The 20,377-nt window shown below is 41.0% G+C and overlaps 1 protein-coding gene across 9 annotated transcripts in view; it reads right to left on the bottom strand.

Moving 5' to 3' along the window:
• LOC110522465 (casein kinase I) overlaps positions 1 to 20,377 on the bottom strand; it is a 59,275-nt gene that overhangs the window by 32,890 nt on the left and 6,008 nt on the right. For all 9 annotated transcript variants that reach the window (XM_036977206.1, XM_036977215.1, XM_036977210.1 and 6 more), the window contains 3 exons: positions 8,983 to 9,330; positions 3,873 to 3,913; positions 3,538 to 3,607 (listed from right to left, as the gene is read on the bottom strand). In XM_036977206.1, coding sequence (XP_036833101.1) covers positions 3,538 to 3,607; positions 3,873 to 3,913; positions 8,983 to 9,160 — 289 coding nt within the window. In that variant the 5' untranslated portion in view covers positions 9,161 to 9,330. The remainder of the gene's footprint in view (positions 1 to 3,537; positions 3,608 to 3,872; positions 3,914 to 8,982; positions 9,331 to 20,377) is intronic.

Raw genomic sequence — 20,377 nt, 5'->3', positions numbered from 1 at the left:
AATGGACTACAATTTCAGTACACTGTACATAAACAAAAATGACTACTTTTGTTAGGAACCCCCCCTGAACATATGAAGCACATTTTTTTTGTCTATAATTAAGATGATATATATATATATATACACAGTGCCTTGCGAAAGTATTTGGCCCCCTTGAACTTTGCGACCTTTTGCCACATTTCAGGCTTCAAACATAAAGATATAAAACTGTATTTTTTTGTGAAGAATCAACAACAAGTGGGACACAATCATGAAGTGGAACGACATTTATTGGATATTTCAAACTTTTTTAACAAATCAAAAACTGAAAAATTGGGCGTGCAAAATTATTCAGCCCCTTTACTTTCAGTGCAGCAAACTCTCTCCAGAAGTTCAGTGAGGATCTCTGAATGATCCAATGTTGACCTAAATGACTAATGATGATAAATACAATCCACCTGTGTGTAATCAATTCTCTGTATAAATGCACCTGCACTGTGATAGTCTCAGAGGTCCGTTAAAAGCGCAGAGAGCATCATGAAGAACAAGGAACACACCAGGCAGGTCCGAGATACTGTTGTGAAGAAGTTTAAAGCCGGATTTGGATACAAAAAGATTTCCCAAGTTTTAAACATCCCAAGGAGCACTGTGCAAGCGATAATATTGAAATTGAAGGAGTATCAGACCACTGCAAATCTACCAAGACCTGGCCGTCCCTCTAAACTTTCAGCTCATACAAGGAGAAGACTGATCAGAGATGCAGCCAAGAGGCCCATGATCACTCTGGATGAACTGCAGAGATCTACAGCTGAGGTGGGAGACTCTGTCCATAGGACAACAATCAGTTGTATATTGCACACATCTGGCCTTTATGGAAGAGTGGCAAGAAGAAAGCCATTTCTTAAAGATATCCATAAAAAGTGTTGTTTAAAGTTTGCCACAAGCCACCTGGGAGACACACCAAACATGTGGAAGAAGGTGCTCTGGTCAGATGAAACCAAAATTGAACTTTTTGGCAACAATGCAAAACGTTATGTTTGGCGTAAAAGCAACACAGCTGAACACACCATCCCCACTGTCAAACATGGTGGTGGCAGCATCATGGTTTGGGCCTGCTTTTCTTCAGCAGGGACAGGGAAAATGATTACAATTGATGGGAAGATGGATGGAGCCAAATACAGGACCATTCTGGAAGAAAACCTGATGGAGTCTGCAAAAGACCTGAGACTGGGACGTAGATTTATCTTCCAACAAGACAATGATCCAAAACATAAAGCAAAATCTACAATGGAATGGTTCAAAAATAAACATATCCAGGTGTTAGAATGGCCAAGTCAAAGTCCAGACCTGAATCCAATCGAGAATCTGTGGAAAGAACTGAAAACTGCTGTTCACAAATGCTCTCCATCCAACCTCACTGAGCTCGAGCTGTTTTGCAAGGAGGAATGGGAAAAAATGTCAGTCTCTCGATGTGCAAAACTGATAGAGACATACCCCAAGCGACTTACAGCTGTAATCGCAGCAAAAGGTGGCGCTACAAAGTATTAACTTAAGGGGGCTGAATAATTTTGCACGCCCAATTTTTCAGTTTTTGATTTGTTAAAAAAGTTTGAAATATCCAATAAATGTCGTTCCACTTCATGATTGTGTCCCACTTGTTGTTGATTCTTCACAAAAAAATACAGTTTTATATCTTTACGTTTGAAGCCTGAAATGTGGCAAAAGGTCGCAAAGTTCAAGGGGGCCAAATACTTTCGCAAGGCACTGTATATGTGTGTGTGTATATATATATATATATATATATATATATATATATATATATATATATATATATATATATATATATATATATATATATATATATATATATATATATATATATATATATATTCACCTCACACAGAGAAATAAGTAGTACTGCTCGGTTTTACACAGTCAAATGTAACAAATAAGTCCATTTTAAATAAACTGTACAAATTATAAATGTGTGACATCTATATAATAATTGTTTTAATAAATAAATTCAATACAGTAATATGAGATCTGTACGCAAAACATTAACATTTGACATTTATCAGGTGTGCTTATCCAGAGGGACATACAGTAAGTGCATTCACCTTAAGATCGCTAGATGAGTGAACCACATATCACCGTCAAATATACAGCATACGGATATTATCCGCTCGTGTCTTTTTACTTTCGGTTTTGTACACAAGCTTCAAAATTACTAAAAAATATATATATATATTTTTGGTTATTGCAAAGCCATTTCACAGCTGTTTAGATCATACAATGATTCTCGTTTGGACACAAACTGAAATTAGGTGAACATGATTGAATTTTATCAACCAGGTAATGGCAGGGGGATTTCTACATATTGCGCCTAGGAAATGTCTATTCTCAGCCTGCTTAGCTAACTTTTGTTTCAACCCTGACTTTGTATTAAAAATGTGACTGATACAACTCTGATGTACCCATTGATGGATTTATTAGTTCATTGATTAATGACACTTGCTTAGCCAACACTGCCCAAGAGGAAATGGCCAGAACCCACCTATGCAAGACCTTATATTTGAGATGTACATCTCCCTTCCCACAACACTGACATTATCTCCGTCTAAACACTGGTCCTGTCAATGACCCACATGCAAAGGTAACACAGGAAGCTGTGTCACAACAGCTGTGCAAGTGTGAACAGACTGCACTTCCTGTGATTGTCTTCAGTGAATGGGGGGTTTCAAGCAGAAAGCAGTCATCCCATATAGAACTGGACTACTGTTCAGAAAAGTAGTAAAGGTGATTACCATCACAATCAAACTTATCAAAAGATAATATAAAAAAGACAACTACAGCCAAATTTGCCATATATATATATTTTTTAAACAATTGGGTGTGCTTGGTAAAATAGTGTAACTGTTAAAGGGAAGTGACAGCACACTCTGCAGCGTATTCAGGGAGACAACATGGCAACGTGTCGCCTCCCGCAGAGGTTCTGCAGGTGTCTCATCAACACCACAGGACTAGTGCTACTTTCTGTACCTGAGCTAGGAGACTGACAAGTGTGTAGGAAGTTCACTGACTGAAGTGTGACTGGTTGTGTATGTGAGGGAGAGGTAATGTATGTGTAAGAGAAAGATATCTCAAGCTCTTTCCCAGGCAACCGTTCCAATCATCAAACCACAACACGGAGAACCACTAAAAGACTGTACACCTGCACAACATTACCATGTCCTTGCAAGCCTAAATATTCTGGAGCAAAAAAAATGCCTGAGATTCAGGTATTCTGCGTGAGCAACCAACAAGAGGAAACACACACACCCACATGCAGTAATTTATTAATATTGAGGGCCTTCACCCTATCAGACAGAGGCACAGTGAAATTGATATAACAGGAGAGCTTGATAATTCTTCTTTTGCGTGACAGTTAAGAATGGGCACAGTCTTTCTTCATAGAAAACATCACCAATCAGAGGTGACCTCAAGTCAGTTGGAGTGATTAGTGAGCAAGGAAGAGAGAGGATGGAGATAAATATGTGGTATACAGAGTGAAGGTCTTACCTGTGCTGCCTAATGTTTTGTAAAACCGGTACTCCAAATGCAGCTGTGGTGCCCTTGACTTTATTGGTTCCTGGAGAGGGAATACAGAAGGAAACACTTCAGTTGAAGGGGGTCTTTTCATACACTACACGTCAAGAATAAGAAGTACACCTAAATAGGTACATTATTCAAATTAATTATCCTTCAACAAACTATTTTCAAATTCAGGTTTACAGATACATACATATTTTTTAAATAAAATAATATGTAAATAGGCTGTTCACTCAAAGTATGGTTTTAAGAGCTGCTCATTGGGTCACTCCACAAATAATACAGAAATAAGAACACATACTTACCAATTTTATTGCAACATACTCATTGGTGTAGAGGTTTTTACCTAGGGGGGGAAAAAAGGTTATTGCAAAACAGATATGAGGTCGCACCATAGAAATAGAATGAATAGAACGGGCTTGGATGCTCCAACCCTGTTAATTTGACTGGCAAACTCATGGGTACAGTCACATTGACTTCCTGGTATTGAAATGCAATAATTTCAATCAACTGATACGCCGAGTCGATATTCACCTCATAAGGAGCATCACCCCTCTACCACGCCCACAAATCGGGGAAAATAAACACTTTCCCCATTGCAAAAGAGACAACTTTGTCAGCGTTTTTTTTGTTATAGAGAAAATCGCAAAATATGCCAAAAAGCTGCTGATTTAAAAAAATGACAGTTTTTGGTGTGAGTCAATGGGGTAACCCAGATTTGTTTTCCCCACAGGCGGGCAAGGCCGAGACCTTCTAATACTATGCTGGATTGCCATGGTAATGTAGACGCTAACCGATGTGGCTCATGCAATTGAGTGTACTTCTTGTAATGTCAGTTGAGTTGACTCAACAAATCACAGCACGGATTGAAGGGTACACTTCCTGCTTTTACGTCCTGGCATGGGTACACTCAAAATGTCTACCAGTACACCCATTATGCCATCATTGACTTGAATGGGGACACCCATTATATTCATTATACTTCCATGGTGGCACATCCAGTGCAGCCACCAAGGAACCATCTTAACTCCCACAGCTCTAAGACACATGCTTCACAAATAACAGCGATGACTGAACAAACAGTGACTGGAAGGTCAGAGGCGTGTAAATTTGTTAAATGAGGAGGTTCCCATTGGACAGTTGAGGTGATGAGGACAACCAGGAGCATCTAATGCACCATTAGGCATCTGAATAAGCCCATTGTGCAATACCATGAACCCGATCATGCGTAGCCTATTATGCGTAGCCTATTTTGTCTTGCACAAAACTACCAACTTCGGATGATTTAATAAAACCAGTAACTTTGGGCCTCCATTTTACTCCAATTACCTGTCTCTTTGTCGGTAATTGGAGAGACTGTAGGCCTTGCTCACTAAGTCATATCGCATTACAAAAGGTGTCATCTTGGAGAGAGAAGTGAAATGCGTTTGCGGAGCAAGCTGAGAATGAAAGAGCTATTGCCAACAGTGCGACACCAGCTGGGAAAGTGAGAACACGGCTTGTGTTTTGATATAATGATCCTGCGCATAGCAGTGCAATGATACTTTATATAAATGTGGGGGAATTACGTAGGGCAGTGGGAGAATATGTTTCATTGTAGAATTCAAATACTTAGCGTAGCACAATCACTTCAGTTTGTGTGTTTTGAAATAGACCAAATGTGTTTTGAAATAGACCAAATGTGTTTTGAGATGCCAGGCTTAAAGGAAAGATTCACCCATGTTGAACGTTATATCATACTTTGCCATCTCTGAACAATGTTCTATCGATTCCTGGAGTCATTTCATGTTTATCTGAGCTCTTGCTGTTCACGAAGGCAGAAATACACCCTTTGCAACGTATGATCCAAAAGGTGTCATACCAGCTACATTTCTGCCTGCTTGTAAGTGCTATATATTGAAAGCTTGACTGCTGACCAGCCAACATTTTTGGGACTGTATTTATAGCGGACTAATGAAGAAAAAAATTAAATAAAAAGATACTCTGAGATGATTATTCCTTTAAATGTCAAAGGGTACAAGGTTTAGTGTCCACGTGGAGGCTTCTTCCCTGGTTAACACCGGCTCCAAAAGACACCTTGTGATATTTGCTATTTTACAATCCTCCACGTTCAATGTTGAAATGCCAACGATTTGTGGAGAGGTCTCCTGATTAACAAAGTCAAATTTGATGAATTCTAGTCAGAAGAGAAGAATACAGGTCTGAATAACAACTCCCTCCCAAGACAGTTAGTATTCACATCTGCTTTTTAAGATGTCTTGCCCCTGTAGGCTTATCTCTTCTCTACTTCAATCTAGCAACAGCAATCCAGCATTCTAAATGTCAGGGCAATTTAGGCCATTCTTAAATTCCTCATAAGTGAGCAGAGGAGCCTATGGAACCCAGCCACACTCCGGCTGAGTGACAACGCCACAGGCAAACTATAGGCCTCAGAGAACCTCTGACTGCTCAGCAACACAGTTCATGCGTGGAGCATACCAGAGAACAGGCCACTCTCTCGCCCACCCCCTCCTGGACTAATATCCACGTGGGAGGCAGCAGAGTAGAAGGGAGGAGAATCTCAGTCTCTCAACCAGTTTCAGAACAAACAGTAAAGCCTTTCTGGCTATAGCTCTTCATTTCATGGCTTCATGCTCCTCACTGTTCTGCTTGGAGAATATGTTCATTAGACAGTCCAGATATCTTAGTCACAGGCTACAGGTGATGTGAAATAGGCCCAATGAAGCTTAACGTATAAGCAAAAACCAGTTAAATTAAATAAAAAAATATAAAAGATAGGTCTGCTATACTGTACCCAAATGAACAACTCTTCTCTCTCTTCTCTAAAAGAACAGACTCCTCCTATTTACCATGCAGGTACTGTATGTCCCTTTGCTTACTGGATTAAAAAGGAAAGCTTATTATGAATTCTATTAGATTCTTTCAGCATACATGAAACAAGGCAACATTAACGGCGTATTCGTGGAGAAAGAAGCAGGCACACACATGCATAAACTCAGGTAGGGTCACAGTTTGGGGAATATTCAGAAGTGGAAAATTTCCATGGGAATTAACTGGAATATGGGAATATATGCAAAGTAATATTAATACCATTTAAAAATGTAGATATTTTTTTGCATTGGATATATTTACCATATCTTAAGGAGACAGAAACATAAACCTTTTACCTTTTCATAAATAGACATAATTACAAATGATTAAATCCTTCCAAAAGGAAAAAAAAAAAATGTAGTTATGAATTGAACTTTAATTAAATTGGTTCACATGGGATGACTTCACTGAACAACAAAAGGCAATATTGAAGGATCCCTAATGATCCATTGCATCTCCTAAAAACATTTTCAACATATATAGTCTAGAAACTAAAGCTTTGGTTGTCTTCCTCTCAGGCTTCCATGTCTTCTCCCTGGACCTCCTCAATGTCCACCTCTTGAACATCACACTCGGAGGCCTCATCTTCGCGGTCACTTTCCAACCTTGTTGAGGATGGCTCATTGTCAGACTCAAAAAGATTCAAATTTGACCGGATGGCCACCAATTTTTCAACCCTTGTATTGGTCAGCCTGTTGCGTGCTTTGGTGTGTGTGTTCCAAAACAAGGACCAGTTGCGCTCTGAGGCGACTGATGTTGGTGGGATTTGGAGGACGATGGAGGCAACAGGGGAAAGAGCCTCAAATCCACAAAGTCCCTTCCACCAGGTGGCTGATGAGATACTTTGGCTCGACTGTCATATTGCATCTCCACCCCAAAGCCCTTGCTTGGAAGTGTTCTTCGCCAGACTGCCAAGAACCTTGCCAACGTACAGGCCAAGGTGGCGAGACACGGTAGTGATGACACCATGAGCCTTGTTGATCTCTGCACCAGACAGGATGCTCTTGCCAGCATACTTGGGGTCCAACATGTACGCTGTGGCGTGTATCTTCACACTTGTTTTATGTATTTCAGTACTGCAGTTTCCTCTGCTTAGAGCAACAGTGAAGTGGGCAGGGCAGAACAGACTTCTTCTCTTACATCTGCAAGCAGAGTCTGAGCATCAGACAGGATGTCATTGTCTCCCTCAATCTGTGCAATGGCTACAGGTTTCAGGAGTTTCAGGCTGCTTACCACTTTCACAAAATACATCATCCAGGATGATCCTCTTGATGGGGTTGTCCATGTCGGCAGACTGTGATATGGCCATATCTTGGAGAGACTGCTTCCTCTCCAGGAGACTGTCAAACATGATGACAACACCACACCAACGGGTGTTGCTGGGCAGCTTCAAAGTGGTGCTCTTATTCTTCTCACTTTGCTTGGTCAGGTAGATTGCTGCTATAACTTGATGACCCTTCACATACCTAACCATTTCCTTGGCTCTCTTGTAGAGTGTATCCATTTGTTCAGTGCCATTATGTCCTTGAGGAGCAGATTCAATGCATGAGCAGCACAGCCAATGGGTGTGATGTGAGGGTTGGACTCCTCCACTTTAGACCAAGCAGCCTCCATGTTCGCAGCAGTGTCTGTCACCAGCGCAAATACCTTCTGTGGTCCAGGGTCATTGATGACTGCCTTCAACTCATCTGTAATGTAGAGACCGGTGTGGCTGTATTTTTTTATCACAAATGTCATGTAAAATATATTCACCCCAGCCAGTATTGTAATCAAAACTTACCAGAAAGCATGTAGTCCTTGGCTCAGACAGTGTAGTAGTGTGGGCTCAATAGCATCTCATTAGTGTTCAAGGTCTTGAGAATCAGCTGTACATGTGATGGATGAGTGCACTGCACATGTGATGAAGAATGCACAGTGCATGCAGAGGGTTGCAATTACATTGAATTTGGAATAGTTTAACCAAAATATGCCACAAGACCTAGAATTGCTTTATGTGTATCCCATAAAAAAGGTTCACTGTTGTAAGCAAACTTTTTTGATGAATTTAAGCAAAATTCTCAAGATTCCCATGCTTAACTTCAGACGGAGAATTTCAGGAAATTTACCGGGAAGTTTCCGACCTTAAAGGCTTAAAAATGTACCTGAGTTTAAGGTCACCTCAGGCTGCGAGGTGTCAGATGTGATAATGAGTTGTAGTAGAGGTGCAGGGGGATAGACATTCAGCTCTCAAAGTGAAGTAATTATCCATAACGAAAATGAAATGCATCTTATTTGCCGCTAATGTAATCTGTGTCTCAATTCCAGTGTCCACAGCCTTTGCAGAGTAGCTGGGGCCTGACCTCATCATGAATCAGTGATTGCATCCAACTTTAATCGTCGTGTTGAGATATTATGATAGCGAGGGTGAGAAGAGGGTACTGACTGTCCTTAGGAATTCATCAATGAAGATTTTATGTTACAGGGGCCCAAAATTGTAAAACCAATCTTCATACATACACCAAAAAAAGTTCCAAATGTATTCTTGAAAGGGTGGCGAGTTCTTACCTAGCTTCAGCTCTCCAAAATTACCACAGCCAATCTTCTTGCCCACACGGAAGTTGGGCCCAACCATGAGCACTCCGGAGGAGCCTGATCCAGAGGGGCGCGAGTGCCCGCTGCGCCCCTGACCCGCCTTGCTGCTGCGCGCCGGTCGCTCACCCTCTTTTTCCCGTGGGTGCTCCATGGCTCAAAATGCCCCCCAGAGGACACGAGGCACAGGGAGATGGTGCGCTCCCTGTCAGGGGCTGCTCCTCAGCTGGGCAAAGGGGCCGGGGCACCGGGCTCTGCCTCTGCCCAGCCCCGTCACTGCGACCTCGACATTGGGGTGGGGGAGCGAGAGCTTTCACAGGTATCCTGGAAACAAGAGAAAAGGAAATGTCAGAAATTGACCAATTTAAGTGTCCTGCTGAGATAAACTATGGAGTGACTAGGTACTGAGAAACCATGACAACCCCACCACACAAGGACCTGCAGGACAAAAGAACTCTACAAAAAAAGTGTAGTCCTAAATTGATACTGTCAGGATACTGACGCTTGTTCTCATGTTGTATTTTTGGTCTAGTCTCCGTCGCTCCTCTGTGCACCTTCCAAATTTACACCAGAGGTCTGTATATAATGAGATGTAAAGTACCATTCAAAAGTTACTTTTTTTTTTTTTCTTCTTTTTTTTTAACATTGCAGAATAATAGTAAGACATCAAAACTATGAAATAACACACATGGAATCATGTAGTAACCAAAACAAGTGTTAAATAAAAATCTAAATATATTTGAGATTCTTCAAAGTAGCCACCCTTTGCCTTGATGACAGCTTTGCACACTCTTGGCATTCTCTCAAATCAGCTTCACCTGGAATGCTTTTCCAATAGTCTTGAAGGAGATTCCACATGTGCTGAGCACTTGTTGCCTTCTTTTCCTCAACTCCGCGGTCCAAGTCATCCCAAACCATCTCAATTGGGTTGAGGTCGGGTGATTGTGTTGGCCAGGTCATCTAATGCAGCACTCCAATCTCCTTCTTGATCAAATAGCCCTTATATAGCCTGGAGGTGTGCTGGGTCATTGTCCTGTTGATAAACAAATGATATTGGGACTAAGTGCAAACCAGATGGGATGGCGTATCGCTGCAGAATGCTGTGGTAGCCATGTTGGTTAAGTGTATCTTGAATTCTAAATAAATCCCTGACCGTGTCACCAGCAAAACTCCCCCACACCACCTCCTCCATGCTTCACGGTGGGAACCACATATGCGGAGATCATCCGTTCACCTACTCTGCGACAGACCAAAATGACAGATTTCCACCAATCTAATGTTCATTGCTTGTGTTTCTTGGCCCAAGCAAGTCTCTTCTTATTGGTGTCCTTTAGTAGTGGTTTCTTTGCAGAAATTCAACCATGAAGGCCTGATTCATGCAGTCTCCTCAGAACAGTTCATGTTGTGTCCATTACATTACTTTGAACTTATCCTCTGCAGAAGAGGTAACTCTGGGTCTTCTATTCCTGTGGCGGTTCTCATGAGCCAATTTTATCATAGCGCTTGATGGTTTTTGTGATTGCACTTGAAGAAACGTTCAAAGTTGTTGAAAGTTTCCAGATTAACTGACCTTCTTGAAGTATTGATGGACTGTCGTTTCCCTTTGCTTATTTGAGCTGTTCTTGCCATAATATGGACGGTCTTTTACCAAAGAAGATCTTCTGTATACCCCCCTACCTTGTCATAACACAACTGATTGGCTCAAACACATTAACAAGGAAAGAAATTCCACAACTTCACTTTAAACAAGGCACACCTGTTAATTGAAATGCATTCCAGGTTACTCCATTCCAAGCTGGTTGAGAGAATGCCTTAATGACAGCTTTTCACACTCTTGGCAAAGGGTGGCTATTTGAAGAACCTCAAATAGATTTTGATTTAACACTTTTTTGGTTACCACATGATTTCATGTGTGTTATTTTTATGTTTTCACTATTATTCTACAATGTAGAAAAGAGTCCAAACTTTTGACTGGTACTGTAGATATATTTTTTTACACACTTGAAGTACAAAAATAAAAAATGTTTTTGGTGAAATCATAAGGAAGGCTTACTATTAACAATAAGGACCAAAATGGGCCATACAGCCTGAGATTTCCAACGGTGTGACAGGAAGATGGTGTCACAGCAGAGGAAACAGCGGTCACTCCAGGGGACATAACCTATTAATAAACATTTCTAAACATTTCATTATAATCAAATAACACTTATTTGCATTAGACCCATTTGTATCCTGCTGCAATTTTGATGCTTTTAAGCGATTCTGAGTGCAATATTTATGTATTCATTCTCCCATGCCTGGTTTCTCACTCTCTGCATCTGTCTCTGGCCTCCGGGGAGGGTCTAGTTTCTTTACCTGGTCCTAGTGATCGTGCAGGCAGACATTGGGGAATGGCTGTGGTACTCCCATTCCTGGTTCTCAGTTCCCGGCATTAGAACATCCATCCCATTGGTCCCTTTATGTCTGTCCTACCAGTTTCTCTTTTCCTGACCGGTTGGCATACGTGATCCACCCTGGGAGCCCCCATCAGCCGTGCCCCTTTTGGAAACTGTTCCCCCCTGCTCTACCTGGTTGAGCCTGCCATATTCTTGTCCCAAAGATTAAGCCAAGTCTAAATACACACGGCCGGTACAGTGAAACTTTGCATGGCTCATTAAATCAGTTAAGGTTCCATTAATTCGCTCCAATGTTACTTGGATAACTGTGGCAATTGTAGCGCTAAGATTTGCCAACAAGTGCTGGCCCAAAACCGATATGGGGACCCTTCGTGGCACTGGCGTCTCATTCGAATGTCTGCCCTATCAACTTTCAATGGTACTTTGTGCCTTCCATGGTGACGACTGGTAACGGAAAATCAGGGTTCGACTCAGTAGAGGGGGCCTGAGAAGCGGCTAGCACAAGGAAGGAAGCAGGCACGGAAATGAGCCACTCCCAGTTCGGGGAAGTAGTGACAAAAAAAAGAATACATGACTCTTTGGAGTATCTGTAATTGGAATGAGTACCCATTACTGATGTTTAGAACTGATGTTTAGAAGCATTTTTACAGTGGTCAAAAACTTCTGAAAATGTCATTATGTTTTAACTGTACAATTTGGACTGCCTGTTGTATATTGTCCATCGGTGTGACAATGTCCTATGGGGTGATGCCAATAAATGAAAAAAATAAATAAAGTGTCATCCTAGACCAAATGTAAAAGACATTGTCAAGCATGAGGCAGGTAACATTATAATAATACACAAGTAAGATAATTGCTTTTATCTAAGTTCAGTGAAATTACTGTGAATCTTACCCAACATTTTTGAAAAGCTTTACACTCGGTTATCATCATTATACAAGAAAAGTGTGTGTATTTCATTTGAAGTGCCGGAATATGATTACTGATTTAAAGACAGAAGTAACTAATGAGTAAAATAATTATTATTTTGTCACCCCAGAGGAAAAATTCAAGGCACTAATACAGGTCCACTAAACCAGATATAAACTCAGAATTGAAAAAGGCTATATAACATTGAGTTGTAACTTTTGTTTTGGCCATATGGGAACTACCTGTGTACAGTTTCAAACTGTACTTTGGCTCACATTGATAAATTCCTATTCATTATGCTGTGAACATTAGCCTTAGCATTCAAATGTAGATCTTGCTCCTTGACATCAAGCTACAACTAGAAACCAGGAACTGTGTTTTAAATATATCCACGAGTGACCTTGTTTGTCTGTAGAGGCAAAGTTACAGGACCTTTGCTCTAACGTGGAGGGTATAACTGCCATGAGCATAGTCACTAATATTATTCAAATGTAATATATATTTTTAAATATAGTTTGGACTATTTGTAACTTTTATGTAGGCTACCTACCCAGTGAGGGTTTAGGCTATTAACTACAGCCATTACACGGAGTTTACAAAACAATTAAGGACATCTGCTCTTTACATGACAGATTGACTAGGTGAATCCAGCAGAAAGCTATGCTCCCTTACTGATGTCGACTGTTACATCCACTTCAAATCAATGTAGATGAAGGGGAGGAGACGGGTTAAATAAGGATTTTTAAGCCTTGAGAAGTGGATTGTGTATGTGTGCCATTCAGAGGGTGAATGGGCAAGACAAAAGATTTAAGGGCCTTTGAACGAGGTGTGGTAGTAGGTGCCAGGCACACCGGTTTGTGTCAAGAACTGCAACGCTGCTGGGTTCTTAACGCACAACAGTTTCAAGAATGGTTCAAAACCATTCATCCAACTTGACAACTGTGGGAAACATTGAGGTCAACATGGGCCAGCATCCCTGTGGAATGCTTTCGACACCCTGTAGAGTCCATGCCCCAACGAATTGAGGTTGTTCTGAGGGCAAAAAGGGGTGCAACACAATATTAGTAAGGTGTTTGTAAATGTTTGGTATACTCAGTGATTTGTCTACATACCAAGTGCATACATTTCCCCCCATACATTAATGAATTGGCCTACACCCACATAATTGTTTTTTAATAAACCAAGCCTCAGTAAATCATGATGGTTTATGTTACCGTTGCCAGTACTAGACCTAAATGAAACATTGCAGGACAGGTCTCACCAACCTGCAGAGAAAAGTAGGCATTTGGTTAATAAATCATGGAAGAAAGTCAACGTCTTCAGATCCCCTTTCATTTCCCACAATTGTCTGCTCCATTTCCCTCTGACAATGACAGGAGAGGGCCTTGGTGCTGGAGTATGGCGATCAGTCACTGTTCTCCACAATGTGGGTTGGTTATCGCTCTCAGTGACTGGGATCGCACAAATTAGGCCGGCTTCCTATGAGATATTTCCTGCGGCTGGATCAAAGAGTTGCTATCCGCAGAGGAAAAGTGATAGATGGAAAAAGTCGCTCTGAGATGGCCACCAGAAGACAAAGATAGCTTTCTGTGCTTCCTGCACCCTAGATGCAAGACCTTCAAACCTTTGTTTCACTGAGGCCATAACAGTTTGTTACAAAGCTTGGAAGCCCTCATCTAAAAGTAAAACGATACTCATGCTCGGTTCGCATCCGACAGCGACTGCCCAGCAAGGCATTTTTCCTCCATTGTCTATGAAAAGCATTGATGGAAAGGGGTTAGACAGCCACGTCAAATCAAACTAGCGCAAATAACCATTGATGTGCAATATCCAATCAGACCTGGGGTCAGAGCCTTGACATAATAAACACAAAAGGTACTCAGCATAGAGGGGCTTCTTGAATAATTTAAACCTGTAAAAGGTTGAGTTGGGATTCACCAGTCAATTGGGGGGAGGGGAGGAGAATACAAACCGTTAAACACATGAGTTGAACAAGTGGCCATTATATCAGCTCCCCTTCCAGTTTACTACACTTGCGACCATTCACACTTCAACAAATAGCTTACTGGTAATGTGGAGGAAAGCTTTGGTAAAAAAGCAGTTCCAGCAACAGTCTAATACTGGAGGAGATTACAGAGTTTGACTAGCCGATTTCTTTAAGGGTTGTTTTCAGAGGGGTCATGTGCACTAATTCAAGACATTCTACAACTTCATTACTCTTTTTCAGGTTCTTACTATTTCCATTGTTTTCAGTTCTTTGGAGTAACAGAGCTGTGAATTGGAGATGGAGGGGATTTTACACCACAATCCAGTTAGAGCCCAGTGAAAAGAGGTAGATGTTTTCTTAAGGTAGGACAATAAACAAAAGTACAGGGGAAGGGGTTTTAAATGCCATTGTGAGAATAAAGGCTTTTTTTTCAATATAGAGAATGTGTGTGTGTGTGTGTGTGACTCGCCTGTGGTAGCAAAGTCACTGATTCACACCATCCTCTCTCTACCGGCTGTTATGCAAATTCCAGCTCTGTGCACGTCGCACACGTCATGGCTAAGCCTACAATAGTGTGTGGAAAGTCAGGGATTAAATTGCTCAGTGTGACACAGTGTGTGTGTGTGTGTTTTTCTAATGCATTGTCTGCCTGAATAAATGTGTATTATTTTTCATCTAGCTGTGCTAAATCAAATGTAACATCACAGTCATGGAGTGAAGTCGTTATGCAAACATGTTACAATGGACAATGCATGCTAAGAAAAATGAACAAATAAAATATACAATACAATTAATTCGTAACTAACAGAATGAAGGGTTGTTACATTTGGGCCTTCCCGGGCCTCCTTGTACTAAATTCAAACTTAAAATGATCAAATCAGAAAGTATGTAGAAAAGAATGGACAGTTATGGAATAAAAAATCTCAAATAAAATAGCATGGGGGTCCCACTGAGTTTGTTAAAATGTTTAAGTCAATCAGACCACATTAGAAAACCACACAAGACAAAAATTGTAGAATTGCAGGAAATGAGCTTTAAAATGTATTTTTCATCTCAGCCCCATGACAAAATGTGTAGAAATGCAGGTAACTAGCTATAAAACTGGATTTAAAAAAAACAAAATTAATAATACTCAGTCCATGGCAAAATGTATAGAATTTAAGCAAATTACCTTTAAAAAAAAATGTAAAATTTTTGTCTCTGCGGCCAAGAGGACGGTTTCAAAAGATTTGATCTCCAGTGTTCTGGAACACAACAATTTTTTGTTTTTTGTACTTGTGCCACTTTTTCCTCCCAAATTTCGTGATATCTAAATTGATAATTATAGTCTTGTCATGTCGCTGCAACTCCCCTACGGATTCGGTAGAGGTGAAAGTTGAGAGCCTCGTGTCCCCCGAAACACGACCCTGCCAAGCCGCACTGTTTACTTAACCCGGAAGACAGCCACACCAACGTGTCAGAGGAAACACCGTCCAGCTGGCGACCGAAGTCCGCTTACAGGCGCCCAGCCCATAACCCGACGACGCAGGGCCAATTGTGCACCGCCTCATGGGTCGCCCAGTCACGGCCGGCTTTGACACAGCCTGGGATCAAACCCAGGTCTGTAGTGACGCCTCAAGCACTGCAAAGCAGTGCCTTAAACCACTGCGTCACTCGGGAGACTTCAGAGCTTTTAAAATAAAAGCATGGGAACCGGTTAATGTTATTTTACGTCACATGCATTTTACTCAGTCCAACAAAAAAGCGAAATCCAAGTGCCTATACAAAGCACTCACTGTCACTCAAAAACATCTCCTTCCAGTGTCTGCCTGCCAGCTAGTTAAGGATACTATAGCGATCACATTTCACAGTGGATTTTATTAACCTCTCTGGGATATGTGGGACGCTGGTGTTCCAACTGGCCAACATCCAGTGAAAATGCAGAGCGCAAAATTCAAATAAATTACTATAACAACTTGATGAAATCACACATGCAATACACCAAATTAAAGCTACACGTGTTGTGAATTCAGCCAACGTCTCAGATTTCAAAAAGGCTTTATGGCGAAAGCAAACAAACACAGACCATATTTCAACCCTCCAGGCGCAACACAAAATGCAGAAATCAAGATATTTTATGCCTTAACTTTGACGAGCTTCTTCTGTTGGCACTCCAATATGTCCCATAAACATCACAAATGGTTCTTTTGTTCGATTAATTCCATCAATATATATCCAAAATGTCTATTTGGCGCGTTTGATCCAGAAAAACACTGGTTCCAACTCGCGCAACATGACTACAAAAGTTATCTGTAAACTTTGTCCAAACATCTCAAACTACTTTCTAATACAACTGTAGGTATTTTTTTATGTAAATAATCAATCAACTTTAAGAGGGGATATACTGTGTTCAATACCAGAAGAAAACAATGTGTAGCTAGCTTTCAGGTCACGCGCCTCTAACAAAGATTACACTTCCCTCTAGCCTCATTCTGAACAGTGCTACTTCTTCATTTCTCAAAGAAAAAACCTCAACCAATTTCTAAAGACTGTTGACATCCAGTGGAAGCGATAGGAACTGCAAGAATTTGGATTCCCAATGAAAACCCATTGAAAAGAGAGTGACTTCAAATGGTTTGTCCTCGGGGTTTCACCTGCCAAATAAGTTATGTTATACTCACAGACATGATTCAAACAGTGGTAGAAACTTCAGTGTTTTCTACCCAAATACTAATAATATGCATATCTTAGCTTCTGGTCATTAGTAGCAGGCAGTTTTTGAATTCACCTAAGTTTGTTAGCTACATCTGGTCCAGGGTGTTGAGCTAGCCCCGGCATCGGGCCAACTCTCGGACGTTCAAAGTTCCTCCATAGCTGGGTACAGTGAACTCTGAAAGTATTGGGACAGTGACACATTTGTTGTTGTTGTTGTTGTTTTGGCCCTGTACTCCAGCACTTGGATTTGAAATTATACAATGACTAGGAGGTAAGTGAAGACCGTAAGCTTTATTTTGAGGGTATTTTCATCCATATCGGGTGAACAATTTAAAAAATGTCACAACTTCTTGTACATAGTCCTCCCCACATTTTAGGAGCCCAATAGTATTGGGACAAATTCACTTATACAGTGCATTCGGAAAGTATTCAGACCCCTTCACCTTTTCCACAAATCTTAGTTTCATCAGACCAGAGGATCTTGTTTCTCATGGTCTAAGAGTCCTTTATGTGCCTTTTGGCAAACTCCAAGTGCATCTCTCTCCATCTCTACAGAGGAACTCTGGAGCTCTGTCAGGGTGACCATCGGGTTCTTGGTCACCTCCCTGACAAAAGGACCTCCCCCCCCCAGATTGCTAATTTTTTCCAGGCGGCCAGCACTAGGCAGAGTCTTGGTGGTTCCAAACTTATTCCATTTACGAATGATGGAGGTCACTGTGTTCTTGGGGATCTTCAATGCTGCAGACATTTTTTGGTACCCTTCCCCAGATCTATGTCTCGACACAATCCTGTCTCGGAGCTCTACGGACAATTCCTTTCGACCTCATGGCTTGGTTTTTGCTCTGCCATGCACGGTCAACTGTGGGACCTTATATAGACAGGTGTGTGCCTTTCCAAATCATGTCCAATCAATTTAATTTACCACCTGTGGACACCAATCAAGTTGTAGAAAAATCAAGGATGATCAATGGAAACAGGATGCACATGAGCTCAATTTTGAGTCTCATAGCAAAGGGTCTGAATACTTATGTAAATAAGGTATTTTTGCTTGTCTATTATGGGGTAGTGTGTGTAGATTGGCAAGGGAAAACAAATGTACCTAATCCATTTTAGAAAAAGTGTGTAACGTAACAAAATGTGGAAAAGGGAAGGGGTCTTAACACTTTCCGAATGCACTGTATCAACAAAAAAAAGAGGTGAACGTATGTTTTACTCAGAGGATTGCCACATCCCTAAAATAGCCATGAGAGGTTTGTATTTATTAAGGATCCCTATTAGCTGCTGCCAAGGCAGCTAATGAAGATCCTTAAAATATATGACATGACGTGCCCTCAGGCCACTGCTCTACTACCACATATCTACAATTAGGGCTGGGCGATATGGCCAAAATATAATATCCTGATAACGATACATATCACAATATAGCACATTTTCTGTAAATTCAATGAATAAATAGTTTATATAAAATGACCACATGTTATGCCTATTGCTTATTACATTTTGAATTAAAGTCATCAAATAATATTTTATTATTTCTCCTTTTATTTAGAATCTTTGTGCAAATTTTCAATTAAGCAAGTAACAATATTAAATATTAATGTATAAAATCTAAAAAAGGTCAATAGAAAACACTTCAACTATAGTAACAAACAAAATAAATGTTAGGCCTAAAAATGTTGGAGCTTACATGTTATTTTGGCAATAATATGTGACACATCAATTTGCATTTGGTACCTTGGGTCGAGCGTTAGCAACAACTCACGAAACCCCCATTTCTGGACCGTGTAAATTAGGGCCATGTCTTTGCAGATGTAAGTTGTAACGGCAGCTGTTATCTCCTTCCATTTTTGAAATTCTTTGCCATATGGTGTGCTGTGGGGAAAAGCCTCATGCAACGTCTGTGTTCACTCTCCTCCATGTTTGTTTGTGTTGCAAATTTCCTTCCACAAGAACAAAGCGTCGTCCAATTAACGTAAAATATTGTCGTAAAGATTGCGATTTGCAACAAAGAAATAAACAAAAGACCATAATATGAAACGATATAAAAACGTTTATCGTCACGAGATACATCGTCATTATGCCCAGCCCTATCTACAATACAAAATTCATGTGTACGTGTGTGTAGAGTGCGTGTTAGCATATGTATGAGTGTGCCTGTGTGTGTGTCTCTTCACAGTCCCAGCTGTTCCATAAGGTGATTCTACAGCTTGCGTCAGTTACCCGAGTTCCATGTAGCCATGGGTCTATGTAGTACTGTGTGCCTCCCATAGCCTGTTCTGGACTTGGGGGTTGTGAAGAGACCTCTGGTGGCAAATCTGCATGGGTGTCCGAGCTGTGTGCTAGTTGTTTAAAAACAGAAAGCTAGGTGGTTTCAGCATGTCAATACTTCTTACAAAAGCAAGTAAAGATGAAGTCAATCTCTCCTCTAGTTCGAGCCATGACAGATTGACATGTATATAAATGTTAGCCCTCTATGTACATTTAACAGCCAGCCGTGAAGAGGTGACTCCGGGATGCTGGCCTTCTAGGCAGAGTTGCAAAGAAAAAGCCATATCTCTGTCCAGTGTGTGTTATTTTGCCCATCTTAATCTTTTCTTTTTTTTGGCCAGTCTGAGATATGGCTTTTTCTTTGCAACTCTGCCTAGAAGGCCAGCATCCCGGAGTCACCTCTTCACTGTTGACGTTGAGACGGGTGTGTGTTCTATTTAATGAAGCTGCCAGTTGAGGACTTGTGAGGCGTATCTACAGTATCCAACTCCATCCTGTCAAAAAATGATAGGCCTGTGGCTGAATCTAGGTGATGATCCCTGCACTAGAGGGGTAATGGTTAACACCCAATTTCTGTGATTCCTATGTTGACACATTTATGAAATTGCTTATTCAAGTTACCAGTGTGGTAGTAGAGGAGAGGAGAGGCACAGGAGAAAACCAGTCGAGTCCGGTCTCGAGACCACGTTTTAAGTGTCTCGAATACATTTGTACTCAGTCTTGACTCGGTCTCAGACAGTGATGACTCGTAATTTCTTCCCGAGACCAGCGGAGTTTAAACATAAAAAATTAAAATAAACGTATCAGCTTCCATTCGGTAAGCGCATAAAACCAGTTCGCCAGGCCAAATGTGTGTGTGTCTGTACACACACACGCGCGCACACGCATTCCTTTCTTAAAACATTAATATCTATTATAGACGTTTACTCAGTGGTGAACCTATTGGACCTGCCATTTCCAGCTACAATAGTCATTTACAACATTAACAATGTCTACACTGTATTTCTGAGGATGGAGCTGATTTCCTAGTGTTTACAATCTTATGTGCCAAAATAATTGCTCAGAGAACTTGGGGGCCTAAATGAAAAATAGTAAGCTTAGATTGAAGATATGGCAA

Source organism: Oncorhynchus mykiss, chromosome 1 (genome assembly GCF_013265735.2).
Source record: "Oncorhynchus mykiss isolate Arlee chromosome 1, USDA_OmykA_1.1, whole genome shotgun sequence".
Taxonomy (NCBI): domain Eukaryota; kingdom Metazoa; phylum Chordata; class Actinopteri; order Salmoniformes; family Salmonidae; genus Oncorhynchus; species Oncorhynchus mykiss.
The sequence above is the reverse complement of the archived record's forward strand: the minus strand, read 5'-3'. Positions and strand labels throughout refer to the sequence as shown.